The 27,233-nt window shown below is 48.3% G+C and overlaps 2 protein-coding genes and 5 non-coding genes across 7 annotated transcripts in view; 3 read left to right on the top strand and 4 right to left on the bottom strand.

Moving 5' to 3' along the window:
* Positions 1–4,007, bottom strand: part of TRIM55 (tripartite motif containing 55) — a 40,167-nt gene extending 36,160 nt beyond the window's left edge. The window contains exons 1-2 of the mRNA XM_040545787.1: positions 3,483–4,007; positions 2,626–2,798 (exon numbers count right to left, since the gene is read on the bottom strand). Coding sequence (XP_040401721.1) covers positions 2,626–2,798; positions 3,483–3,671 — 362 coding nt within the window. The 5' untranslated portion in view covers positions 3,672–4,007. The remainder of the gene's footprint in view (positions 1–2,625; positions 2,799–3,482) is intronic.
* A 10,985-nt stretch (positions 4,008–14,992) lies between these two features.
* TRNAR-ACG lies at positions 14,993–15,065 on the top strand. The gene has a single exon. It is a non-coding gene; the product is annotated as a tRNA-Arg (tRNA).
* A 2,740-nt stretch (positions 15,066–17,805) lies between these two features.
* Positions 17,806–17,895, bottom strand: TRNAY-GUA. Its single transcript is given in 2 exon segments — positions 17,806–17,841; positions 17,859–17,895. It is a non-coding gene; the product is annotated as a tRNA-Tyr (tRNA).
* Positions 17,896–18,126: 231 nt separating this feature from the next.
* Positions 18,127–18,199, top strand: TRNAR-ACG. Its single transcript has one exon. It is a non-coding gene; the product is annotated as a tRNA-Arg (tRNA).
* Positions 18,200–19,406: 1,207 nt separating this feature from the next.
* Positions 19,407–19,479, bottom strand: TRNAR-ACG. The gene has a single exon. It is a non-coding gene; the product is annotated as a tRNA-Arg (tRNA).
* Positions 19,480–19,694: 215 nt separating this feature from the next.
* On the top strand, positions 19,695–19,784 carry TRNAY-GUA. Its single transcript is given in 2 exon segments — positions 19,695–19,731; positions 19,749–19,784. It is a non-coding gene; the product is annotated as a tRNA-Tyr (tRNA).
* A 1,841-nt stretch (positions 19,785–21,625) lies between these two features.
* The window catches only part of DNAJC5B (DnaJ heat shock protein family (Hsp40) member C5 beta), a 51,588-nt gene continuing 45,980 nt past the window's right edge, over positions 21,626–27,233 (bottom strand). Inside the window, exon 4 of the mRNA XM_040545785.1 lies at positions 21,626–24,966. Within this exon, the coding sequence (XP_040401719.1) occupies positions 24,872–24,966 (95 nt within the window). The 3' untranslated portion in view covers positions 21,626–24,871. The remainder of the gene's footprint in view (positions 24,967–27,233) is intronic.

Here is a 27,233-nt window from a genome sequence, read left to right as displayed (position 1 = left end):
TCCTCAGAAAGTTTGGGTAATCAGTGGCCCACAGACTTTCAAACATCGGTGTAATATTTTAGTCAACTCTATTTCCACTCAGTTCGGCACTTTGCCCTCCTTTAAAGCTTTGCAGGAGCCACATCCTGCTTGAATATTTTTTTCCTTGTGTTGCTAATAGGTTCTAAATTGGGCAACAGGCTACGCTGTCATCGGCTGGAGTTTGATGAGCAATGTGATAGAAGATAAAAAAATGATGTGATTGTTATTAGTAAGAAGGGCTGCATGTGAGGGCTTGGGCAGAGCTTCCCAACCTCATAGCAGCTTCTGCCCCAGCTTTTATTTTTGAAAGAACAATGCCTTAATTCAAATAGAAACTCAAAATAGAAAAAATATGTTTGAAATCAATTATTTTTTTCTAAGCAGGAAACAAAACTTGCTCCTTATCTGGATTTTCCTCACTCTCCTCAGCTCATGCAAAAAGCAGCTGGGAACTGGCATCATTCTGGCATGCAGTTATGGTGAATTATACCCACAGAAAGACCTGGGGGAAGAGGTTCCCCTCTGGAAGTCACAGGAGCTGCTGTCTTGAAGGATTGTCTTGGGAACACTCAAAGATGCAAAGGTGACATCTCACCCTTCCTATGTACCTCTGCCAAACCCAGCCCTCCGTTTGAAGGAGACTGGTACAAAAGGAAGGAGAGGAGACTTGATTTCCCTTGACTTTCTTATTTCAGCAGGACAGCACAGGGTAAAGCAGTGGCAAATCTTGCTCACACACCATGGGAGCCGGAGGAACGTTAGGCAGAGGGAGATAAGCAGCTGAAGCCTACAAAGTGCCAAATAGTTTAGATAATGCTGTTATGCACTGCTGCTGCTACGTAACCCTGATAATTATTTTAAATCTAAGGACATACATGAAGGTTAAATAAACACCTGAACAGATTAAACAAACAAATATTTTGGATAGGTAGCTAAGCAACTATATGTTCATATTTATATTTTTTCTCTTCTCCCCTTTTATTCTCCTTGTTGCATTGTACTTTAGTAGAATTTAAAAAAATAATCTACTAAATCTCTTACATTTCTATTTAACTGAATTTTGTTCAATTTGCCCATGAACTACATGGGAAAAAGGAACTGCATTTCCATATTTTTAAAGTTAAATACAACTCTGAGTAGGAAAAAAAAAAAAGAAAGAAAAAAGACATGAGGCCACACATGTCCAGCTAATTTTGTTGAGAGCAAAGTCCACCACCATAGCTCTGCTGATTCATTTCCTCCGAGATTTTTCTGACTCAAATAATATTTGGATATCAATGACACACACGAGGGTAGCTGACCTTCCCTGGGCTCGGAGTGCTAAGGGCAGCAGAAAGGACAATTTTAAGCCAACTTCGTGCTCTCCGGCGTTTTGGAGCTCAAAGCTATGCCCAGCTACAACAGTCCCTGAAGGAATTCAAACAGCCAAGAATAGCCAAAGCCACTGCCGGACTCCAAAACGTCCTCTCTGCTAGTAACTGACCTCCTCTGCTGGAGGAGGGTAGAAGTGCCCTGAGCTGGGGTCCAGTGCCTGTGCCCACCTGCTGCCCCAGTATTGCCTCTGTTATCCCTGCAAAGCTCTTGTGGGAGCAGGATGGGATGACTATCACGGAGCGTGGCCAGGATTACACCTTCCTTCAGGTGTACAAAACACCTTGCCATACAAAACCGGCCCTACGGATGCACCCTGGTGACAACAGTCTGAGTCTGCTTGCTTGGTGGCCTGGGACCACGATTAGCTTCCCCTTTACTACATTCCCCAGGGTGGTAGCATGTGTACTACCCATCCCAGGGCAAGAGAGAGAGAAGAATGCAATATTGTTCTACTGCTGGATCTGTTACACATCCATTACAGGCAATTAACATTAGGAGTAATCTTAACTGTTAGGATTAATCCATTCCTCTATAGTGGGATCCTGATTCTTGTACACAACCACATAGCACTCTCATATATTATTTCTGGCTGTTCCTTCACTTTTACAGAGTCCTGAATAAGGCTTGACTTCTTCCCAAGCATTCACATCCCAAGCTGACAGGAGTGGAGATTTTTTATTGAGTTTTGATTTGATCTTATGGTGCAGGGCATCCTCTCTGTGCAACTGACCCATCTCCTTGTTTGTGTTGCCTGTCCCTCAGGACTTTCTAACAAAATTTGAAATTCCTTTCCTTTCTTTAGCACGAGAACGTACAGGATAAAGAGAAAGATGTTCTTTTGAACAGTTTATAAAATAAGCAACATGAACCTAGCTACTTTTCCCTTATCCATATGAATACCCACTCTGACTTCAAGGTCTTCGCTTGCGCAGGCAAGTATTGCTCATGTGAATAAGCATGGCATAGTCGTCTTCTATTAGTGGTAGCGAGGAAACTCAGCATCTATTTGGATACTGTTTTCTGAGCTCAGTAAGTGAGCGCTGACATCATTGTACAGCAAACAGGCAGGCATGCACAGCAGCACAACCCATTTCCGTACTTCCAAGAGAGAAAATAACTAAATAAACCTCACTTCTGACAAATAGAAAGACCAGAAGGACACCACGGTCACCTAAGCAGTGTCTGCTTTTGTGACAGATATTCTATGAAGGGTACAAATTCACTGCTTACCTTGTGGACTCCTGCTTGTATATGTCGATGATGTTCTCCACCAGCAGGTTCCTCTGCAGCCCGTACACGCCGTGCCGGTCAAGGACCACTTCATGCCTGCATGAGGGGCAGCGAAACCGGCCTCCCGAAGCCACGGTCGTGCCTCCCCTGGTGGGCAGGTAGGGGTTCGAGGCCTGTTCTTGCCAAGCAGCCCAAGAAGAGGTGAGTAAGGCCATGCACAACTTCACCAAAATGTGTTTTGACAACAAGACATTGTCCTTGGAGCACGCAGAGGCTGTTTCATGATGGACCAGAGCCCACTGAAATCAAGGCCACATCCCTCTCTCTCCCCTTTTCTTCCCTACCAGCACAAGGAGCTCTGGGCCAAGCCATTCAAAGCCCATATTAAAAAAAATTACTGGGAGAAGCAGCTGAAGCTGTTCAGATCAGACTCATGGCGCTGCAACGACCTGCGCTAGAGATAGCACAGCTTTTCCAAAAGTGCCAGGGCAAAACCCTGTGTGTAGCAATCCATTTGTAGGTATGCCCAAGGCGAGGGCAGCTGCACAGAGGAGCCCAGGAGAACACACAGAGACTGCAGGATGTAGGCCTGGCTCCTCGGCTCTTGCGTGCTGCCACCTCCTTGTAGCTGACGGGGAGCAATTCAGGCTGGTGCAAGCTCAGCCCCAGCCCTGAGGAAGCTGGGCCCTGGGGACATTTCCCCAGCTCATGTTCTGTTTTAAATCACCCCCCCCGCCCCCAGTCTTACCAACTACTAAAATCAACCAACTGAGCCGTGTGATATTCGGCTTTTCCATTCATTCAGCAAGTGCTGCTTGTCCCTGCAGAAGCAGCGCTTTCCACGGGAGTGAACCTACCTGGAAAATGTCGCTGGCGCACTTCCTACACAGGTTGTGCTGGCAGGGCAGGATGACCACCGGCTTGGTGAACATCTCCAAACAGATGGGGCAAATCAGCTGCTTCTCCAGGTTATCCATGGTCTGCTGCTCTTTGGAGAAGGACTTGTAGTTCAGGGAGGTGCTCATGCCTAGCTTTTCCAGGGGCATACGCTCCAGATCACGGCGTCGCAGGTCGGTTTCCGGGTTAATTTCCCTTGAAATAAATCCAAGGCTCCGCTGCGATCAGAGGCTCTCTGGGCTGTGCTCACTGGAGGACATTGTTTAAACGGGGTGCCGAGGGGAGCCGGGGCTGTTTTTAGCAGCGCGGCGTCACGAGATGCCATTCAGCCGTGCCCATATAAGCGCGTGAGAGGAGGACAGGCTGGGACAGGTGACGGCTCCCGGGGGACCGGGGGGGTGGCCGCAGGGCCCTGGCTCTCCTCACTCGCACATGGCAGCCTTCACCCCCCTGGGAGGAGGCCAAGCGATAAGCAAGCGCCATCTGCTCCCCCCTTATCTTCGCAGCCACTCACTCCAGCGATACAATGAACACCCAGGAGGCGATGTGCAGCCTGCAGTTTAGGCCGCGTGTTTCGGCAGGCTCTGGGAGCTGGCTTTCCCAAGGTGTGGAGCACATGAAGTCCCCGGAGAAGGCAATAGAAGCAATGGCTGCTCTCGGGCTCGGTTAATTTGGGGTGTAAACCTGTCACCACCTTGAAAAACAGCTTAAAAAAATTGCCTGCCTATATCTGCACTTAACTTCCAGTATGACTTTTTTTAGGAGCTGTAACATTAGAATCTAACAGGACTGTTCAACACATAAATTCCACAGCAGCTTTAATATGCCCCAAAAAGCATTATTTGAACTTCCCAATGGGAACGAGTCAGAAGAAATACAGTATGAAAAGCTTTAATTTGCACTGCTAGAGAATGTGTACTAATTGTACAGTCTCTCTCTCTCTCTCTCTGCATAGTTTAATTCGAATACATTTTAGTTTTGGGCACTGCAGTGTTTGTGTCTGTTTATTAGACACTGATATCCCTCTCAGCTTGGCACTTGCTCTGGAGTTATTTTTAAAATGACAATTTCCCAGATAATCTGTGGCATGTGATGCCTGATCTTAAGGAAAAGCCATCTGTGCTTCTACTTGCCAATAATTTATCACACAACTGTACAAGTAATAAATATCTCAACCTCAATTTAAGCCAAAGTTCCCACATGTACTGTATAAAATCACTTTGCAACTGTACTTACTGTATATGCAATCAGTATATTGTCTGCTCTTTTAATCAATAACTTTAATACTTTCTTCACAAAGTGTCTTGTGGAAAACTCTCATGTTTATGTTGACTCCTAACCCTGGAGTGCTTGGATATGACACATGCTATACAGCAGCTGAACCCGTCTTGGGGCAGACCCCAACTCCCTTTATCTGTATGCAGCACCAGTCTGCAAACTGGGCAGTTCAGGGAGATAGAAAAGTGAGGGTTTTCATTGATTTCCACATGAAAATGATTCGTATTCTCTGCATGCAATGACAGTGAATCACATTAAATTCAGTGTATTACTGATTAGTTTTTATTTTCAATGCCTTGCATAATTTCTAAGCATTCGGGTGAAATCCTGTACCCATTTGCAGCCCACCAAGCCAGAATTTCACCTACGTAAAAATACAAACTTGTCAGCAGTCACATAAAAACAAGTAACTTTTTCTGAAACCTTGCTTCGATGAGAAATTTGTAGCAGTTTAGTTAAACTGGTTTGAAGTCACACCTTTGGTTCAGCTCCCTGCTGTAGACAAGACCTTGGGGCTGCACGGGGAAAGCTGTGCTGGCAGCTGAGCAGCGGACAGCTGGGGCTTTTGGCAGGGGTGGAGGGGATTCGTTCCTGGCAGCAGCAAGACGATATTTCTCTTCTCTCCCTCCCCTCTGTGGCCAGGTCAGAGGTGACTTTGGTGTCTGGAGGAATTTGAAGGCCTCATGCTGACCCTGCCTCAGCTGCCCCTTGCACATCAAAACCTGCGTGAATAAGGAGCTTTACGCTGGGTGAGGAAGGCTTTCCTCGCACGGCGAGGCAGATGCTTCCACCCGACAGTACAGTGAAACTCTGTGAGGAAAAGCTGAAGGTTAGAAATGCCACTGTGTAGAAGCATCTGCGTACAGCGATGCGTGTAGCAGGGGGCATTCAAGACACAGAAAAACCCAGGGGCGCTTGGGTCAGTGAACTAAGGCACCTCTGAAGGTGCAATGTGTACCTGGGATGTAATTCTGGGAAAATTATACTTACCTGTGGCGACCCACAAAAGTCTTCAGTTAACTGGCTGAAAGTGCCATCTGATGCATACGCAGAGGACATCTGATGGCCTCTGCACCCACCAGCCCATGACGGCTCTCTCTCTTGAAAGAGCCACCAAGCCATCTCTCAATGGAGCAACACAGGGTGAGGGGACCTGCCTTAGCTCTGCTCCTGCACAGAAAATCTGGATACCTGCCAGACATCACAAAGGTTGCAAGGGTGTTTTTTTATTGCATCTTTTTACAGCATAGTTTGCCTGGGAGCGTTACCTGGCTTTGCTGACAACCAGAAAACTAGCTCCTAGAGATATGCTTGGTTTTCTAGACATCACTTCTAACTCCTCTATTTTTGCGGTGTATCACAGCTTGTGGTCTGTGGACTGAGGGCCAGGAGAGCCTGGAAGACTGGCTGCAAAGCAGTGGGTTTAGGAGAAGGATTTGAAGGCGGCAGGAGAGGTTGAGTGATGTCCAGGTTCAGGTTTCAATACCATAATGACATCCCTGGGTTTTGCATTCAGAGAATTCCCCTTTGCAACCTCTTATCTTGTACCAGTGGCGTGAAGCTCTCATCTGTCAGTCATAGGAAATCTGCCCTATTGCTCTCTTGCATGACTGGAAAACAAAGGGAAAAGCGTGTTTTCACTGCAGGGTAACTCCCACGTGACTTACCTTGCCACAAAGCTCAGCAGGGAGAAGGCTCGCTGTGCAAGCACCAGGCTCCCTGCCTGGGTGAGGATGAGCCTGGTGAGGATGAGGGGTGCTCTTCACCCATCTCACCTCCATCTGTGCCCATTTATCCCTCAGTCACCAGCCCCTTAGCAGTGGATGGTGAATACTGGCATTCCCACCTACAGCAGGCCTGTTGCAGAAACTCAAATTCCACTTACAGTTGCAACAGGGTATTAAGCAGATGAGTTACTATAAGATGAAGCCCTCCTACCTATGTAAGTGAAAACTGCGAACAGCATCTTGTATTTTGTGATTTTATTGTGATCACTACACATCCTACAATAAATACTAAACCTACCCTTTGATGTACATGACTCAGTGCTGCAATAGAGAGCCTTTGCAACAGGGACAAGAGCTTTCAAAAACAGCTGCCTTTTGAGATGGACATTTTTCCATTCAACATATATATTCATCTTTGCGTACCTTATACATAATGATAGGCAATATGCCTATATGCAATATGACCTTCTAGAAACAATCTGGGAGATGGTTTCAGGTCTCCAGGGAAAGACAGTCCAGCACAGAAGGTAATGACATCTTCCGAAAGTTCTCTTTCTACTTTTGAAATCACAGCAGCAGAGGCAAGCTCAAAGCATTTCTACGGGTGATTCACTGGAAGCACATGAAATGTGCAGGGGCACAGGATTTCAGGGACAAGCTAGAAAAAAAACAGTAGCCAGAGGGTTGATTTCTGTCCTTTTCTTTTGATTAGGGGATGGACACCCATCTGAACTGAATTGTGCCAGAAAGAAGCCTTTTCCTCTGGACTTATCCACGCTCAAGAAGCTTCCATGGTTTGCAGCAAACAGACAGAAACATGAGATAAAAGGGTAGGTGAAATAAATCATCATTTTTGTTCCAGATTCATAAGCACAACCAACATAAATGCCAGCAGGCAATTTTCAGAGACTTGGATTAAAAGACCCTGAAATGGGGAGAGTCCGTGGATGAGCTCCAAGGGGAAGTCACCTCCACGTGCTGTGGCTCTGCTGCCGGCAGGACGCCAAGCCGTGGTGTTGCTGCTCCTGGCTGTCTGCAGGCTTCCAGAAGGAAGGTCCCACGCCTTCCTGCTGCCACCCAGCAACACCAGCAGGCCAGAATAAACCTGAACGTCACCTGGCCTTAGAGGACACGAGCTCTGCCTCCTGCAGAAAGTCCTGGTTTACTCAAAGTCCTTCAGATCAGGATTAGAAAAGGTGGTCAGGCCGTGCCCATCAGTGAGGCAGGGCAAACCTGAACTGTGATCAAGACGAGGCATTAATCATCTCTGTAATTATCTGTATTCTCAAAAATCTCAAAACGAGCAAGCCCGAAAAGGCAGGCTGCTCAAGCAGTGGAACAACAAACAGAAGATTACAGATTCAGCTTCTCCCTCAGCCACACGCAACTTTACAAGCCCAAAGGTTCCCAAACCCTCATTCCCTTTTGTGTACTTTGGACTCTCAACACATTACTGATAGAAAGAGATCTACACTTCACATGCAAGGCATAAAAGTATGTCCTAACTGCTGCATGGGGAAGAAACTGGCCCACATAACTGACCACCTAAAAATAGGCCCTCTCCAGGGCTAGGGACGAATTTCAGAGATAACAGGCTTGATTTTCCACACACTGAAATATGTGCTGGGGAAATATGCCTTGAGAATGAGACACAAAGGGAAAGGTTATAAATAAATAATAAAAAAAAAAAAAAAAAACAGAAAATGGAAGAATACAAGCAGGAATCCTTCATCCTCTCAGAGAGTAAGTGACCAAATGCTTCACTCTTTTAGCACGTCTAGCCCTGACCCTTTCCCCTCCACTTTGCTATGCTAAGAGCACGGCATCTCATGGGAGCCTGTGGATCATCACTAAATGCCTCCCCTGTTACCAGAGGGGAAGGCATGACTGTTTTTTCCCTGAATCGTTCTTGCATTTCATGGAATAACATGGTAACTTAGCGCTCGGCTAAGGGAGGATGAATTGGTGCTGTGATGGTGGGGCTGGACGCAGGTAGCCCAGACGGCAGCAGCAGGGGGGCCTCCCAGGCCAACCAGAATTTAAGGAAAAAATGATAGCAGAGTTTTAGCAGGAGGAATTTTGACCAGGGAACGGATCTCATTTCTGCTTTATCCTTGACAACCCATAGTGCTCCCCTCCAAACCCCCAGCTCTATCACCAAGAAACAACAGTGATGTTCAATGGAGAAGTGATTTGTGTTTTGCAGCACAGATCCAGCTCAGGCTTCCCAGCTGGTGTCAGCTCATCGCTTCGCAGAGATACAGCCTTGGCCCAGGGTCACGTTTCTCCCCAGCCCTGGTCCGCTCAACGTCAGCCACTTGTGATGCTATTTCAGTCTGTAGCCTCCATGGCTCAGCTGGCAGAGCAGAGGAGTGCAGGTATTTTTTCTCCAGGACAACACTTAGGTCTGTAATTCAAAGGAGAGACTGTCTTAAAGTTATACTCAGCACGACTTTACTGTCCCAGGCCCCCAGACTGGTTTACTTTGTGTTTTCATCCCTCCTCTTCCTGAGGGTCATTCCTTCAGGACAGAGTAAAAACTGAGTGCTGGAAGACAAAGGATTGAGCTTTGTGCTGTTACAGTTAAACTAAAATTTGGGGTGTAGAGGAAGGAAGGTTTTCAGACAGCAAGGCATCATCAGGCCTGTTAAAGCACTTGTTTGGCATGTGCCCGGTGACAGGGGTGGTACCTCTGTCTGTTAGCCTTATTTTCCGATGTATTTCAAATTTATCTCTGCTTTCCTTTTATGTCTTCCTTTGTCCTACAAATGCTCTTTAGGTGTATAGCAAAACCAGCATGACTATTCACATCTGAGTGCCTATGCCTTTTTTCTTTTGAAAGTCAGCTTAGAAGAGCAAGCTCCTCTGCTGGACATTTACCAGCCAAGTTCTTTCCCCCCCTCCCTCACGGGAGGCTCACACGAGCAGAGAGACAACAGCAGCTGGAAGAAGTACATTCAAACCAGTCAGGAATTGAACACGCACGACTCAAGCTCTGATCAGGGATGCCATCGATTGTGACATTGCGTTCATTGTACCAGGCAGCAGTGTATTAGATTAACGTTGTTTTGAATTATCACTGCAGGAACCATCTCAAGCACATCAGCCTGCATCCACACGTGTGGTGTTGGGTCCCCCTCTGCCACCACACCGCACGTTTCTGGTGCCTCTTCAAAAGCTTTGACCTTGTCACCAAAAGGGCAGCTTTGAAGAGCTGTGGTGCTTTCAGAGCAATCCTTAGCCACTGGTTCAAGTCCAGCTCCCAGGAGAGGGAGTTTTGTGGTGGGAGGAGGCCCCTTGCTCATCACTAGTCTTTTTGTCTGGCTCCCTGGACCAACACCTTGAGGAACCTCTGGAATCGAGCCTGGGGGCCAATCTCCTGTTCTATGCCAAACAGCATCCCCAGTCACCTCTGTCAGCAGAAGACGTCTCTGCCACTCCTGACCGCCAGGTACCTGCCAAACTCCTTGGTCTTGCAGCCAAAATGGGGCAGGCATGGCTATCGCTGTCCTTTGGAGAACATTCCAGGAGCCTGATAGGCGTTAGGTGGCCACAGGGTAGCAGTTCGCCATAACCTTTTGCAAGCAATGCCTATGAGCAAACAGTAACACTGAAATCCCACTCAGATCAGGCCAGAGAAAGCAAAAATGTAAATAAAATCATTTATCCATGACATTCAAGATAGATGATTTTTTTTTTTTCGGATACTTAAAGAAAACAACAAATAAACAAAAACAATCTCCTACCCTTACCCATCTAATGGATATCTCTGCCTGGTCTCTGTGAGGCCACTTTGTAAAACTGGGGGAAGAAAGCCTACAGAGGCAAATGGAAGGTGTGCAGGGGAAAAGACAGAAAGCCACGGTAAGAAAGGAGAGAGCAGGCGGGCACAGCTGTAAGTCCCAGGATGTCCTAGACGCTGAATAAGCACTGCTCCCTTTGAATTGATACCCTAAAGCCCTGCACGACTCCTCCACCTCCTCTTCTACTTTGCAGCACCTCAGCAACCCACTTTTCATCCTTCCCACATCAACTGTCAGCTCCCCTTATCCTCTTCCATGAACACAGCAGACCATCTCACCCTCCCTCTGCAAATACAAGTCCCATGAAGAAAAGAGCAGTCCCTGCTCAGGCAGAAACAGCTCCCCTCGATCCTGACCCCAGAACTAGCTTGGATCAAGACATCCCCTCCAAAACAAGGCTGATGAGGCACACACACTTTGCCTTATGCCCATAGGAGTAGTGATGGCAGGCAAGGCAAAGGAGGGATGTTGACATTGTTACAGAAAAATAATAATAAAAAAAAGAACACAGAAAACGGTGGCTTTCAGGCATCAGCCCGATGCCTTTCCCGTGACAGCACTCTCACTTGGCATTTGGGCCAGGGTATTGTTTTGTTGGCTGGCAAGGTAATGCTAAGGGAATGAAATCATTTTTATTTTTGCTGAGAAGGGTCAGTGTGCCTTCTGGGTAAGGAAGAAGTCGGAGGAGCTCCGTGTTAAATCAGGGGACCTCCCTGGAAGGGATTTTTTTTTTTTTAAAGGAGGAAATTAGACATGAGAGGCGCTTTGTTCTCCCATGAGGAAATATTTCTTGGTCAACACAGCCTGAGGTATAAGGTGTGGAGGAAGATAGCGTGCTACTCACTGTGTCAGGACAGCCTGCGGCAAAATGCCTGGATATGAGGGAATGGCCTTGCTGATTTAATCTTCAAAGCAACTAACTGAAGCCTGGTTTTCCCTCATTTCTCCACCTACCTCTTTTATGAGTTTATCTATCTTGGCAGCTGCGAGTAAGTGTTTTTATTTGCATTTTGTCTTAACCTGTCTTGAATTAAGTATGATTTCAGTGTAATTGGATACTAATGACTCGTTCCTTGTCAAAGGATGTGGTAAATCTCCACGTAGAGCTTGGGGCACCTCACAAGCTCTCTAGGTTGCCAGCTTGTTCTCCACAGTACCCAAAGCATTACTGCATGTGCCTTCGTCAGCTGCAGAACCCCTCTGGAGAGGCCAGGATGGGAGAAGTGTATTCTAGAGACAGGAGCAACAAGGAAGGCCATCTGGCACGAAGAACTGGTGCAGACCTGAATCTCAAAGGCTTCTGGGGGGTTGTTGGAGGTTTTATGGCTCTTGGTGGAAGAACACGTTCTTGCTTCATGGGCTGAGAAACAAGAAAGCAGAGAAACCCTCCTTCAGACAGAATTGAACCAGCAGCTTAAAAAGTGTAAAAGTCGTGTTCCTAGAGTCTGCCTTGCTGCCAGGTGAGCCAACACAGCACGTTAGGAGAAGACACCAAAATGTAGGGTTGGCAGCATACTGTCAGGCACGTGTCTTTCCCTACCTGCACACCCCTTTGTAGCACCCCTTCTCATTTCTAGCTCTTGCCTGCACTCATTCCCTAGTCTGAGTTCCCAGCTCTGACTCCAGCTTCCTCCAGGCAGGAGGACTGTTCTCTGCTTGACCAAGCTTTTGAATGAAACCATTATTTTTGGCTGTGGCCCTGCCCAAATCCATGGGACCCTGATGTCCTGCCTGTCCTGGGCATGTGGTGGAGGATGTCTGACTGCCAACTGGAGGAATAAGTGCCAGTCCCAGCTGCCCAACTGGGAAAACGCGCTACTCCAACCCCTGCACTCTTCTGTTTCCAATTACAGTTTTCCTGTTATTAAATGCCCACCAGCTATTTGGACACGCTCACACTCTTTCATTCACTTTGTGGTTCTTTGTGATTAATCTAGAAGAGAATAATAAAACCCCTTTGCAGAAGAGGAGCTATTTGCAAGTCTCTGCTTATGAAGGGGCTGCTCCCCTCAGTGCTCACCCCCCTGCACTGGCCTGAGGCAAATCAAGAGGAATCTGGCCTCATCTTCACCACCCACCTTACTAGCACCTGCAAAAAATAAGGAGAGCAAGAAGGAGAGCAAAAAGAAGACGGAAATAACAGATCAAAAGTGAGGTGTCCATGGAGGCAGGCAGCAGCTCTAGCTCTTACCTACTGGATTCCTTCTTCACTTTTTCCACTGATTTGACAGGCTGTCCCACTGCTTTATTCCCACTCCACGTTTTCTGCTTTGTGATCTCAGGATGACCCTCCTCCTTCACAAGGCACTGAAAGTGGCTGAGCTGCTCTAGCAAACGGGATGGGGCAGCCTGTGCCTCTCCTTTTTGCACTGCCCCTGGCAGCAAGGTCTTATCCCACTGTTTGCACTGACTGTGCTGATTCACCTCTCTGACCTACAGGAAATGAAACATTTTCCTGGATTATCAAATTGAGGGTCCACAGACTACCAGAGCAGGGACAAGTTGAGTTGTGTGGCTTAGTGCAGGGAAGGTGAAGCAAGATCTCCTTATTTTGGATCAAGGAGGAGCTAGAGTGGCTCATCCTCTTCAAACTTCACTCTCTATGTCCTCTTTGTTATCCAGAACATAATACCCGTGGTACCCTACAAGATGGTCCTTGACTTGAAGGAGCACTTACAACCAAGTCAGGCCTTCTCTGCAGGGGAGCTACAGATGCTCACCCTCATCCCATCTGCTTGTGCATCCATGAGAAGGAGAGGACCTCTGGCTGAGCAGAGGAGGCTGTGTAGAAGGCCTTCATCTGCGTTCACTTGTAGCGGCCAGAGCAACGTTTGTCTGTCAGGCCTCACGGAGCAATAGTTACAAGGTGGTTTTAGCTGGATGCATTCCTGATGTAAGATAGGCCCCTGTTGTGACACTGTCATACCTCTGGCTTGAGACCTGCCAGACAGCAGCTGCACGGCTGCTTGTGCAGGAAGAGCAGACCACTGCCAGGGTGACAATGCAGCCAGTGCCCCAAAACATGTCCCTGAACTGGAGCCTGTTGAGGAATTATCCAAAGTAATAACAAAAGATTAAAACAAAACAAAAAAAAAGACCTAGAAGATCAACATGTCAGACTGGTTTGGGGAAAAGAACAATAACAAATTAACATTTTGCTTGTGAAGGATGAAACTGAATCAACTTTCCCTTATGAACAGGGATAGGTCCTTGCTTCATCTAACCTTGATGTGGCACCATGCAAAGCACAGAAATACAACACTCAGTTATTGCTCAGTTATAACAGTGCCCTGTTAATACCCAGTAGTCAGGCAAAACCATCATTGCCAAGGGAGGTAGCAATGCACGTTCAGATAGGGTTGTGGTGACTAACGTCCGTCTCCAGCAGTTCCTGACATTTTCTCTGGCAGCAGCTGATGTGAATCTCGCCCTGCTCCTATGGAATGGAAAGAAGAGCCATTCCTGTTCTCCCATGTTCCAAAAGGTACAGGGCTTGCTAATTCTTTTGTTGTTTGTCTAATTAAGCTAAGGCTAAATATCATGCAGTTTGTTTTTGGTTAGCTGGGCTCTGTTCAGTACAGACCTGTTTATGAAAGCGTGGTTGGACAACCGTCAAGCCAGAAATCAAAGAACAACCAAAGACTATCACAGGAGAGAAGCCAGCAGCCCAGTGACACCTGGGTTGTTATCAGTACTGGCTTAACACGTGTGGCTGTGGTAAGATTAGCAAAGGGCTCATAAAAACAGGCAGCAAGCATTGCCAAGAAGTTCTGAGGCTGAATCCCAAGTATCATTAAACTGTGAGGTTTTCTCCATCTCTCTCTGGAGAAGCAAAACACACTTTGGATTGACTGACAAGGAAAACAAGTTCTGGGGTGCTGTTGCCTATGTGGAGCATGCCAAGTGACCAAGAGCACAGCCACTGATGTCCTTTCCAGAGCACCAACACGGTGCTTTGTGTGGATTCAAAGGTAAAACCTGCTTTGACAGTCTGAAAAGAGTTGTCTCTGACAGCTGAGCCACAGGAAGAAAATGGGGGGTATGGACCAAGAGCAACTTGGAGCTTGGGGCAGGAACTAACATGCAGATGCGACTCTGGTATGTTGCAACGGGAGAGGTGTCGGTATGATGGTGGAGCTGGGGTTACCTAGAAGACAAGTTGCCCAGGCTGTCTTGTCCCCACTTGTGGTGCAGGTTCAAGCATGGGGCGATGGCCCCAAGGTTCCTCTGCTGCCACTGTGCTGCGGACATGGAGCCAGATCCTACCTCCCCTGCCCAGCAGGAGGGATCCCTGCCCGGAGCAGGCTGGGGAGCCGAGTTTGTGAGCAAAGAGGCATGACACAGCTCCCTGAATTTGCAGACTGAATGACATTTTGCCTCATTTTGGGCATGCAGGTAATGTGAGGCGACTTGTTCCCAGCTCACAGCTGCAGAGCTCTTTGCGGCAACATCGTTCATCGTGGCAACATCGGACATGGCTCTGCGACACGGCTCCCTGGGGGAACAGGGTGTCCCACCGTTCAGCCACCACCTGTGGCTGCAAAACTCCGCTTTCCCCTCAACAACAGGAGCTGGGGGTGATAAGGTCTGGCACCACGGGCCCGCAGCCGCCCAGCCCCCCCCGCCACCGCCCAACACGGCCCGTGCGGCCATCACCACCCGGGGCCAGTGGCGCAATGGATAACGCGTCTGACTACGGATCAGAAGATTGTAGGTTCGACTCCTGCCTGGCTCGTTCGTTTTTTTTGGTTCTTTTTTTCCCCCTCCCGACCCAAGCAGCCCTGTCTCGGCTGCTGACCAGCTGCTGGAATTGCTGGGAAACTTCCTGGGACGCTAAAAGTCGCGCCTACCTGCCCAGGGCCTCAGTAGAGGTCACTTACCCAAGTCAAGAAAAAATAATAGGAAAGTTTAATGTACTAACTCACTCAGCAAGGATATGCTCACACTTCCAGCGGTGATGCACCAGGTTTCCCAGCTGGTGAGCAGCAGGACCTCTTGTCCACGCACGTGCCACAAATCTTAAAGTGCAGCCAGCACCTCCCCACGAAGGGCCATTTTCACCACCTCTCCTGTGAACTCCTCCAGGCAGCCTGGGGACTTTTAACCTCATAATCTAACTTCCCTGAGATTTTTTATATTTCCCCTTCCTGCAGTAGAAGAGAGAGCCTTTGCTTGAAACACAGACAAACCTCTTCCTACAGCGCTGGAGCTGAAGGACCCTTTCTGTTGAAGCAGCTGTCCCCTCTGGTCCCTGACAGCTGTTTAACAGCAGCACCTCAGCCCTCTGCCAGCCCACCTCACACTTTAGAGTTTCGGAGTAAAAATACCTAATCTCTGGCACATTTCTATTATTAAGTGAGAAATCTGATACAAATGATTAAATAGGATACAAGCACACAGCTCTTTATTGGCCATAACTGGAGGCCAGGTACCGAAATAATTAAGCACTCACAGACGGCTTGTCACTGACAGTTGGCACCTAAATTAAGTACTTCGCAAGCTACTCTGCCATCCAAGCACCACATATACTCTTATTGCAATAAAAAGCACTTAATATATTTATACACCTGAACATGTCCTAGACAAGTGGAAAGCTGAGCCAAACAATTACATTGATGCATTAATGTAATAAGGACATAGCTCCAGAGGCAAGGTAGTTGCTTAGCACACAGTAAGCCCTGAGATCACTGCCTGCATTTTTTCTTTTCACCTTTACTTTCCCTTTCTCTTCTCTTCTCTCTCTCTGTCTATCCTGGCTTTCATTCTGTTGTATTTTTTTTTTCTTTTCCTCTGTCTTCCTTTTCATTACAGGTAACATGTATTTATGCAGAACGACACATCTCACCCTTTGGGTGAGAGAGAAAAAACATCTTGTTTCAAGCTGGCCAAGAAGTCAGCTTGCAAGATGGGGGAAGAAAGAAGATAGTCCCTTCTCCATAGGAGGTGCTGGGTGTGCTTTCATTTTGTGAACCATCCTTGAGGAAGAGGAAAAAGGGGATCCACTAAATAAGTAAAAAGGAATGCAGGAATTTCCATGAACTTCTGCAAAAGGTAGGAGCAAAGGCATTTATATACAAATGGGTGAAACTTGACTAAGAAAAATTAGTCTTGTGGCCCTGGATGGAATTGGTACACTCTCCTACACCAGAGAGTATCAAAGGGGTGTTCCTGGACTGTGAATTCAGATTTGACTGCTAGTGTGTGAACATTTAAGGTAATGGACACAGAAGGAAATGGATGTCTTTACTCATTCTCTGCTTCCCAGGGTGCCCCTGTTCCCTGGATTTCCTCCTACATACTTCCTAAGAGGGGTGCACTGCATCACGCTTGAAGAAAAACAAGAAAAGGTGGCACAAGTGTACATAAGCATACATTAAAATGTACTAAATAATAGAACGCTTAGCTGGGGCCAGTGATTCAATGCATGAAGTGTGTAACTACATACCAGAAGCCTGTAAGTTTGACTGTGGCTGAGCCTGATACATCTTCTTGCCCACTGATGGACAATTTTCTTACCTTTCTTATTCACACAGATAATGGGCCTTACTTGCAGTTATATCTGAAAAGCACACCCTCACACAGAGAAAACTAATTCTAGGTTCTTTTGAAGGAGAAAACCTCCTTTCTTCCCCTACAATGCAGACAGACTTTGCTTCCTTGAGACATGTTTACTTTTTTCCAAGCCAGGAGTCATTGCCAAGTGTGTTTTTTCTGCACACCGTGTAGCACCTGTAATGAAAAAGATGACATGAAGGAAAAAGAAGACAGCACTACAATAGAACATAAGACAGGGGAAAAAAAGCAGAGTATGAGTGCTGGCTTTATTAGTTACCACATGCCAAGCAAGCCTGTGACCATGTCCATTAAGTCCCTTCTGTATAAAGGACACCTCTGCCTCCTCCCACTGCTCCACCTTGTTGCAGCTCATCCTGTGCCTCCCTTTGCAACATGACCAGAGGCTAGGGAAGAGTCTCAGGCCCACTACCACCAGACGAATGACCATGGGACACTTTTATCCACTGCCACCAGGCAGGGTACCCGGAGCAGAGTTCTGGTTGCTGAGGATTACTTGGCACCTATGGGGGGAGCTGAACTGCAGCCTGAAGGCCACTGTGGGAAGGAGACCCGTGGCCCTGCCGTGCCACCGGGTGATCTTATAAAACCGGCCAAGAGTGATTTAAACACGCCTATTTTGGGGTTTCACATGGAATAATGTCAAATATATGCACGTTTACTACTGGAAACAAACGCATACTCCCACCAGTGCAGCTGCAGCACAGAGGTCAATGCGTACCGCACAGCTGGCACCTGGCCGTGGTAGTTTTATCGTTTTTCCCCGGCTGCACCTTTGACAGAGACGAGATGGGATCTGCTCCCACACGGGAGGGCAGCGTGTCCCTCCAACCACGAGCTGTGGCAGCTTACTGAAGCCAGTTTGCAGGAGAGAAAATAAAGAAAAAAAAATTGATGCCGTCTCCTTCGAGCCGGAATCGAACCAGCGACCTAAGGATTCCCGCGGGCAGCGCCTCTACAGTCCTCCGCTCTACCAGCTGAGCTATCGAAGGGACCTGCCCGACGCCGCGCCGCGGCCGGCCAAGCTCCCGCCCCACCCCGCGCGTCGCTCTGCGCATGCGCCCTCCACGGGCAGCCGGCTGCAGGGGGGGCGGCGCATGCGCACGGCGGGCCTGCCGCCACCCTCGCGTCCCCCCCCAGCTCCCAGCGCTCCGCCGTGCGGCCCCGCCCCCCCCGAGAGGGGCTCGCTGAGGGGGCGTCTGCCCGGGCGCTGTTCGGGTGCGGGGCCAGTGGCGCAATGGATAACGCGTCTGACTACGGATCAGAAGATTGTAGGTTCGACTCCTGCCTGGCTCGCTCTGCTTTTTTGGCTGCGCCGCGTGGCGGCCGGCCTAACCCAGCCAAGACTTACTTGCCCGGAACTTTTGGAGCACAGAGCCGTTATACGCTCTTTGTGTAAAAAAAGATACCATTTTTTTTCCCTGTTAAACACAGATGTCCCACATTACGTCCTGGCCAGCCATGTTTGGCAGCGACAAAGGAGCATGCACAATGTGGCGGCGTGCCGCCTCCACCTGTGGCGCCAGGTCTCGTGTCATGTCCTGCTGCGGGTGCCCTTCACAGCTGGAGCTGAGAGGACGGGAGGCCAACAGGAGCCCTGCTAACCTGCTGCATCGCCCCGTAACTCGTAATGGTGGTTCTTGCTCCACGTGAACCCATTTCGTCCTTACCTCGCGTTGAATCTGCGATCATGGAGGTGTGGGCTGTTCCCAGGTCTGATTACCAGGCATTACTGGCTTGCCTCTATTGATTGTGCGTACTCACTGTGGTAATACTGCCCATTGCAGTGGTGTTGCCGGTTCCTCTGCCCTTTGGCATGGTGCTATCTGCCCTGCTCACCGCGCTGTACTGGGCAAGCACTGTCCCTCGGCTAGAGCCTAAGGAGGGGCAGGCGCTGAGCTCTGCTCTCTGGGGACAGTGACAGGACCCGAGGGAACGGCACGGAGCTGGGACAGGGGAGGGTCAGGCTGGGTGTTAGGGAAAGGTTCTGCACCCAGAGGGTGGTCGGGCGCTGGGACAGGCTCCCCAGGGCAGTGGTCACAGCACGGAGCCTACTAAAGTTTAAGTGCTTGGACTGTGCACTTAGTCACGTGGTCTGAATTTTTGGGCAGACCTGTGTGGTGCCAGGAGTTGGACTCGATGATCCTTGTGGGTCCCTTCCAACTCGGGATATTATATGCTTCTATGATTCGGCCTGTGCAACTTCATTGGAGTGTTAATTGTGTTATTTGTTGCCACAGGAAATGTGTTTGACTGGGTGGATATTTAAGTGGTTTGAAAAGTTTAAGTGTAGATGTTGTTTTTTATATTTTATGTGTTAAGGTGTTTTTGTTGTTGTTTTGGGAGATGTGATAATCCAGTGATGTGCCAGGCACGTAAGTGGCATGAAATTACCAGTGCAGGTTTACGAAGAAAGAGCTGAGTAAAACACAACCAGAGCTCTGTAGGTGTGTATTTGCGTGTCAACACTTGGAGGAGATGGAGCGCGGCAAAAAAAACAGAGCGAGCCAGGCAGGAGTCGAACCTACAATCTTCTGATCCGTAGTCAGACGCGTTATCCATTGCGCCACTGGCCCCGCGTGGTAACAACCATTCCTCGCCCTCCCTTACAGGCTGCCGCCGCCCCCCGCAGCGTCCCCCCACCCCGTGCCCCCTCTCCCCCCGCAGCCCCCACCCCGCAGCGAGCCCCGGGCCCGGCCGCTTCCCGCCTCGGAGCCGTGCGCGGTGCGCGCATGCGCCGGGCGGCGCGCGGTGCGCTCTTGAGCCGTGGCGGCGGGCTGTATGGCAAGTCCCTTCGATAGCTCAGCTGGTAGAGCGGAGGACTGTAGGGGCGTTCCTCGCGGGAATCCTTAGGTCGCTGGTTCGATTCCGGCTCGAAGGAGACGGCATGTTTTTTTTTTGGCACCGGGTGCTCGTAGCCGCTATCGCATCACAGATCACCGAACCAGCTCCCACACCGCTGCTACAGTTCCCCACCTCGCCAAAATGTCCTCCCACATCATTTCTCCTTACACATCTGCAGCCACTTTTTTTTCGCTTTTCTCTCTGAGGCACCCCCGCTCCGCAGCCCCAGCCTCTGAAACACCCGAAGGCTTTGCTGCGACTCGCCGACCGGCAGCAGGAGCCGTGCTGCCGTCACGGGGGACACGGGGCCTGCTGCACGAGTGCCAAGACCCGGTTACGTTGTGAAGGAAAACAAGAGGCACGTTGCTCCCGCTCTGGGCCACCTCAAGCCCTCACGAAGCAAGTCACTGCAGGAGAACGCCTGCTGGGATCGTCCCGGCTGATTAGGGTGTTGAAACGCCAAGGGCTTTTTCCAGAACCACCTCTCCTCTCCCCAAACGTCTAGACACAATTTTCCGGGCTCCCTGCTAACCACCAGCATCCTTCTGGCCCTGACACGAAGGTCCGGGCCCTCTCCTACCACACTCCTGTGCTCACCGCTTCTCCCACCCTTCCCTGTGAGGCTCCTCCAGAAACTAACGCGTGGCGTTGGTGCAAGCAGTTTCGTCTGCTGGGTGGTCACGAAATGGGGCCAAACTGCCCTGTGACATTGGGCTGGCACTGTGCTGTGTAAGCCCGCTGAGCTGTTATCCCAGCTGTTCATCCCCTCTCAGCTTGAAAGGACACGTGGGGTGCAATGATTTAATGGACGGGCCTCTCCTAGTTCATGGAGGGAAGGAAGAGGCTGCTTTGCAAGTCTTTCTCCCTGCTTTCTAGCAATACAACAAACATTTTCTTTTCTATAGGAAATAGTATAGAAAAGAAAAATCAGCTTTCTGAACTGTGCTTAGTTTTGCATGCTTCGTTATTTTTTTCTTTAACAATTTTGTTCTAAAATAAGGCAAAAATGTAACTCCTTTTCGACTGAACTCATACCCGTACTCTGGGTATTAATTCTTAGGGAAGTTAAACAATGAAATCAAACATACTACTCTGTTTGATGTGTCTTGGATTAAGCAAAGTGGTTTATTGTATAATCTTATTGTGGGGAGAAAAGTGCACTGGCCACCTAAGTAGGAAGTAGCTGCCATGTTGATGGTAGTCCTAAATCTTCTAAGATGTTTCTTCCATTCTGTAGTTTGAGTGAATCTGGATATATGTTAATACTCAAGCACTCAAAAGGACAGATTTTAGAGATTACATCCAGCCAAAACTGTTGCCCCTTATCCATTTTTCGAATGCTTGGGCTTCTGTGGTCATAGAGGCTGGATACCATCATAGTGAGAAATACTCCTCTCTTGCAGCAGCCCAGATTATCTGGCACTCTGTGCTGGCTCTCGGACAGATGCCAAATCCCTGAGTGAGATCCTGGCCCAAGGGAAGCTCATGTGAGGTCTGCTGGTTGTCCTCAGTAGTGGCATGAGTACTCTGCACAGGCCCTGTGCTAGGGGAATCGTTCCATACAGGTATTTAGGCCAGTAAAACTACCATGTTACATCACTTCAACCCACTGCTGAATTTTCCTATGTAGACAAGCATCCTGCTTTATGTAAAGGACGCATTTGCAATGTGTGGCTGTACCCCTGGCTGCTTTGCATAGATAGGTTCATCTGCTGCAATCCAAGAGTGAGTTCCTCTTCGGGGAAATCCTGAGCTGCTGCTTGCTGCTCGTCAGGGTGCAAAGCCATCATCCTGGACAGCTGTTGAGACAGCTTCTGTAGTTGTTACTGCAATGAAGTTGTTGATGGTATGGAAAAAATGAAGGGAGTGCTACAATTTGTACATGCAGGCTTTATTAGTCAGAGTGCTTGATGGTAAATGTACCTTGGAATGTACGGTAATTTACATCTTAAACAAATGCAGCAAAATAGAACAAAGTCTGAGCAACTGTACATTATGAGAAGATTAATGGGTGTGTGACTGAACCTTACATAGAAACAGGTCATATAAGCACTGCTGTGTTCACTTTAGCAACTTTTTCGAAAAGCAAAACAAACAATAAAATCACATGGAAGAGCTAAGTCCTGAAATCCTTATTCATCCTTTCTCAAATCAGCCAATCCTGATGATGGTGAGAGAGGCAAATGTTCTGGTACCCTGAAAACCAAGTTGCCTCTTTGGAATCAAACTGTGGGTTCAGACACACAGATTTTTAAGCTGTAAATCCTGGAGAACCCACTCAAAGGCTTGGTCATTGGTTTGTTTGGGGGTTTTTGGCTGACTGAGATAATACATGGTGGTTCCTCTGTAGAGATCCCCATGTCAGTAAAAGGGCTTTACAAGCGTGTGGCAGCTTGTCCTTATTTGCATCACCCCGCAAGATCGAGTCATGAATCTTTCCCAAGGAAAATCTCTCATTTAGAAAGAGTGAATAAGAACCACATGACTTACGGTACATCTCCAGCCGATGGAAATCACTTCCTTGATTTCAGTAAACCTTGGATCTGGCTCATACACGGGTCCTGAGGGACACTGAAGGTGTTGCGTGTGAATAAAATTACCAAAATGGTTTTACTGATCTAGGATTTAACTCTCCCTTCCTAGTTTCAGGCCTGATCTGCAGCTGTCAGTGAAATCAAGGGACCTTCCCTGGGAGCAGGATGAGGGACGTCACATGTAGAAGGATTTCTTATATAACATGTAGCTTTAAGCTAGACTTAAGGCTGGATGAAATTCCCATCTCTCTGCTGGAAATAGTCACTACATCGCATTCACACGTTTTCAAAGCAAATTTCTTTATCAGAGAGTAAAACTTAGGAAATCACTTAACTTTCATGCTTACGACGTACTCACTATGTGCTCCCTCTGTTCCTGTGGCGATGGCTTACAGCAGAGCACGTGCTGTGCACAAGGGAACAGCGAAGAAGGACAAAGTGTGTGTGTGTGTATGAGTACATTAGGGTGCTGATGTCTCACTGCCTGTTCCCCATGGGCCCACAAAACTACCGCCAGTGCACGGCGCTGGTGCCCCGACGCACACGTGGTCAGGTCTGGCTGCCCAGCGGGAAGGTTTGTGGCACTTGTCTGCCGTCTGGGGTCACATCTCCTCCGCCACGGGATGTTGTCACCAGCCTGGCCGTGGGACCACAGGAATGGGCTCATCCCCCCAGTGCCAGCTGGGCGGGCGGGGCAGCGGTCTGGATTTGTGCACATATGAGTGACCCCTCCATGGGGACCTCATCTGCAGCCCATGGGTAGGAGGGGATAACTGCTCTCTGCCCACACACAGCCCTAGTTGCGCTGGGACTTCCCCTCCTCTCTGCAGCAAAAAAAAACCCAGGACTGTTTCTGAGGACAATGTGAGCGTCAGCTGTCCCCAGTGCCTGCGCTTGGAGAACAGGTAGATAATCTGAACTAGAATAAATGGCTTTTAAAATATCCATGTGTTGTGGGAACTTTAAAGAAATGTTCAAAGTAGTATTTCTTGACTTCGGAGCGATAGCTGGTGCTATGAAACACACTCTTTTCCCATATATTTAGCTGCCACTAAATGACATTTGAAGTGAAAGGTGAGAATGGAAGGAAAACAATAATGTTTCACAACCACAGAATCCAATTTTAAAGAAGAGAATAAGACTTTTGACTAGCTACACATTCACCAGTCTCTGTAATTCAGTGGTACATTACTTCCCCCTTTGGACTGCAGCACTGTGATTAGAGGAACAAAAATAGCAAATGTACAGAACTGACAGTGATTGATGTAACATGATCAATAGAGTGAAATTCATCTGTCTAAGGCTTAAACTACTCTGTCAAATGAGACAAGTGCTAAGTTTAAGATCCCAGAGTTACTTCTTTATCTCTTACAAATTCGGGGCCTAACTTCTTTATGCTTGCTTTAGCTGTACCCACACATAACTCCACTGATCTGTGAAGCGGTACACCTGGTTCATTTTTCAGAAATACACAAGCACTGTGGTTTTGCTCAAAACTGAGCATTTTGTGTGTTTGGGGATATAATTGTCAGCATGCTTCTCATCCCTACCTCTTTATTTAAAGCCACGCAACATGCTCTTAAAGCCTGGGGCCGAGGGGAGGACCCAGGCTCATCTGAGGACGAGGACTGTGGGGAAGATGCTCACTCCTCTGCTGCCTCCCTGCCCTGCCAAGTCCTTGCTGCCCCGCAAGGCGGTGTGGAAGTGATGGATGCCGTCCCGGTGCCAGCGGGGTGGTGGGGACGGCGGCCAGGGGCACTGTGGAGTAAGAGATCTGGCAGAAGGCTGTTGGCTGGGGATCAACTCCCAGCACACTGCAGCTGCAGATGGAAAAGTTGGGGCTGCCCGGCATGGACGGCAGACCCATCCATGGAGGAATGGGGGAGCTTTGTGGTGGTGGCAGGGAGAGGAGAGCAGCTCTGGGACAGCCCAGGGCCAGCAACCCCCTCCATGGGGTGTTTGCAGCTGGTACAGGCACTGTCCTGTGTGTGTGCAGGAGTACACAGAGCCTGCGTGTGTATCTGGTGCCGGATGAAGCTCCTAGATTTGGAGTCATCTGTCTTGTCAACACCACCACAGTGACCCTAGAGCACCTCACCCTGGCTCAGATTTACAATTTCTGGGGCTGGGCACCAGCAAGGTGCTAGCTGCTTTCCTCCTTGGGAAGAACAGCCAGAGCTGCCTTGCCACTGACCTTCTCTTTGAGGGAAATCTTCCCTGGGGCATGGAGAAAAGGAGCTGGTGTGTCCAGAGAGGGCCTCAGGACCATGTCTGGGAGGTGAAACCCCAGCTGAGGACAGGGGATAAGAGCCATCACACCAAAGAGAGTATTGCAGAGGAAAGACCACGCCAAGCAGGGCAGCTTGAAGCAGCGAGAGCTCTGTACTGGCTGTAGGCATCTCCTTGTAGAGTGCAGATGTGAACCTACATGAAGTGGCCTAAAGAGAGATTCTGCCTCAACAGGAAATTACTCTCAGGTTAGTCTTGATTAGCTTAGAGACAACTACAAATACAGACTGCAGAGCTTTCCACGTGTTCTTCCTTGCCGTGACACTCACTGGGAGGCACCCTCAGGCCGTGTTTGCCCGCTCTAGGAGTCCGTGCGGTAGCTCCGGTGGCTGTCCCCTATGAGCTGCGTCTTCTCGGTTGCGTTTGTCGGCTGAAGCACAATAGGAGTTTCTCCATCTAAATCGGGGAGGGAGACAAAAATACTTTAAGAATCCTTCACTTGCTGCCACAGCCAGGCTCCTTGTTGGCACCACAGCGTGTCATCTGCTGCCCTGGCTTACGCCTTAATCTCGGTTTCGGAGACACCTGTGTGCCTGCTGAAGAGGCAGCAATGTTCACACCGAGTCTACAAATGCTCTTACACCTCGTCCACACGTAACGACAGATTTCAGGGTGACTATTGCTATTGTTGCTGAACCGGACAATAGCTTTACCTGGTGCCCTGTGGGGATTGCAAGGTAGCGGTCCCTGCCTGCTCCAGGCACGAGTGCTTGCTCCTGCAAACGTCGGCACACAACGAGCGCCGCTGTGACTCAGCAGGCACTGACCTTGGCAGTGTCTGAGTGGGCCAGAAATGAGTCTTGGAGAAGGCAAAGTTAGCAGGAAAGAAAGAAGAGAGTTAAAAGGAAAGCAACGTGTGAGCAGTAAAACCTTTGAGAGTGAAGAAAGCACAGACATCCTGAAAGGCAGCAAGCTACATAAAAATGTCAAATTGCGTTCTGAAGTCCTACGTAATTTATTTTCAATAGAGTTTTGAGGACTATTATTTTTATGAGTCTGGAACTGCCCAAACCCCATAGTGTCACTGTATAACTGCTCACTACTTCGTACTTTCTCGTTCCATTCAGTTGTATGCTTGGTTTCCCAGTATATCTGTAAAAAAATACATTTGTTGTAGAGCGGAGAAAAGTTGAGTCCTTACGGAGCTCCCCGCTGGCTGTTGTGTTCACTCTGATAATGAACAGGGTTTGGCTGCCCTTCTCCCAGGCCTCCTTCCAAGCCACCATTTTTTTGGGGGGAGGAGGGCACTCGAGTCCAAGAGAGTGAATTTTAAAGGTTCAGCAATCTCTGTGAAGGAGCTTTCATACGAAAATCTTTCGACTATCCATCTTGAAAATAACAGTTTTCGGAGTAATTGAATACAAATTGCGTTTTTTTTTCCAAATGAGAGAATGTTTAGAAAAAAAAATCATCTGACATTTCCTCCTGTTTACATGCCAGTTGATGGGATGAATCATGGGCAAAAGATGTAACGTATAGGAGTAACTTAACCCAGAGCAGGAATCTAACTGCGTGCCATACGGCTTCCCCTCGCTGGGGGCAGAACCGCTTCGACTCTGTCAAGGTGAAAGGCAAGGATGATAAATGCTGAGCAGCTTCTCTGTATGGGCAATTCCTAATTTAGACGCAAGGTCAAAGACAGACATGTTTCATAACTTCTAAAAGTATATGAGTAATTAATGCCTTGAGCTTGGTGTGGTTTCGCATTAGCTTGGCAGTTTCAATCCATTTTTAAGTTGCTATGTATTTTCCAGATCTCTGAGCAGCATTCCCTCCCACCCTCTGCTGCCTCCAAGTTGTTCATTTTTTGGAAGCTCATTTATGGAGGGCAGAGCCTAGCAGTTAGTTTTGCTGTGCTACCCAGATGCGCAACAAGAGACCCACTGAAAATCTGTCACGTTGCTCCCGGCTGATCTACACACAGTTCTGAGCTGACACCTTCCCCAGGTCCTTTGCTGCCTGCACCCTTCTGAGATGCACGATGCTTTTTATCAAAGCAGGGACCTCTGGTATAATAAACTGTACAAATATAGACTGTTAATGGAGAGCTGCAGAATGGAGGTGCGGCAGGATTCACAGCTTAAACTGCTTTCTATAGATAGCTCCTGCTCACTGTTCGCCTACATTGATATCATATGGAGTGTGGAGGAGACAATGAAGTGCTAAAAACTTACTGCTTCTGAGTTAGGAAAGTATTTTGTTATTCTGGTTCTTTTTTCTTTTACTTTTTTTGTTTTTCTTTTCTTTCTTTTTTCTTTTCACTTTTTTCTCTTTCTTCTTTCTTTTTTTCTTCTTTCTTTTTCTCCTGTATTTCATTTTCTGTAAAATGAATCTTGCTTTGTTCTTGCGAGAATAACCAAACAGGAGAGGAGAGCAAACCAGACAAACTGTTTGAGTGCATCATTGAGGGCAATCCAAACTCAGTCATCTCACCTGGGACCACAGAAGTCAACAGAAGGTTTGCCATGGACCTCAATGAAAGCAAAATCTGTCAGCCTGCACTGTGTGCAAGCGAAAACAATGAACTACTGCACATCTGTGCTGCAGAGAGGTGTGTGATGCTCCCCTCTGTTAGTGTATTTTCTCAGGTCATCTGTGGCATTATGGCATGCTATTACAGGTTACCGGCATTCATGCATTTTTAATGTCACTTTATTATTTTT

Source organism: Cygnus olor, chromosome 2 (genome assembly GCF_009769625.2).
Source record: "Cygnus olor isolate bCygOlo1 chromosome 2, bCygOlo1.pri.v2, whole genome shotgun sequence".
NCBI lineage: Eukaryota > Metazoa > Chordata > Aves > Anseriformes > Anatidae > Cygnus > Cygnus olor.
This window is presented reverse-complemented; position numbering and strand designations above follow the sequence as displayed.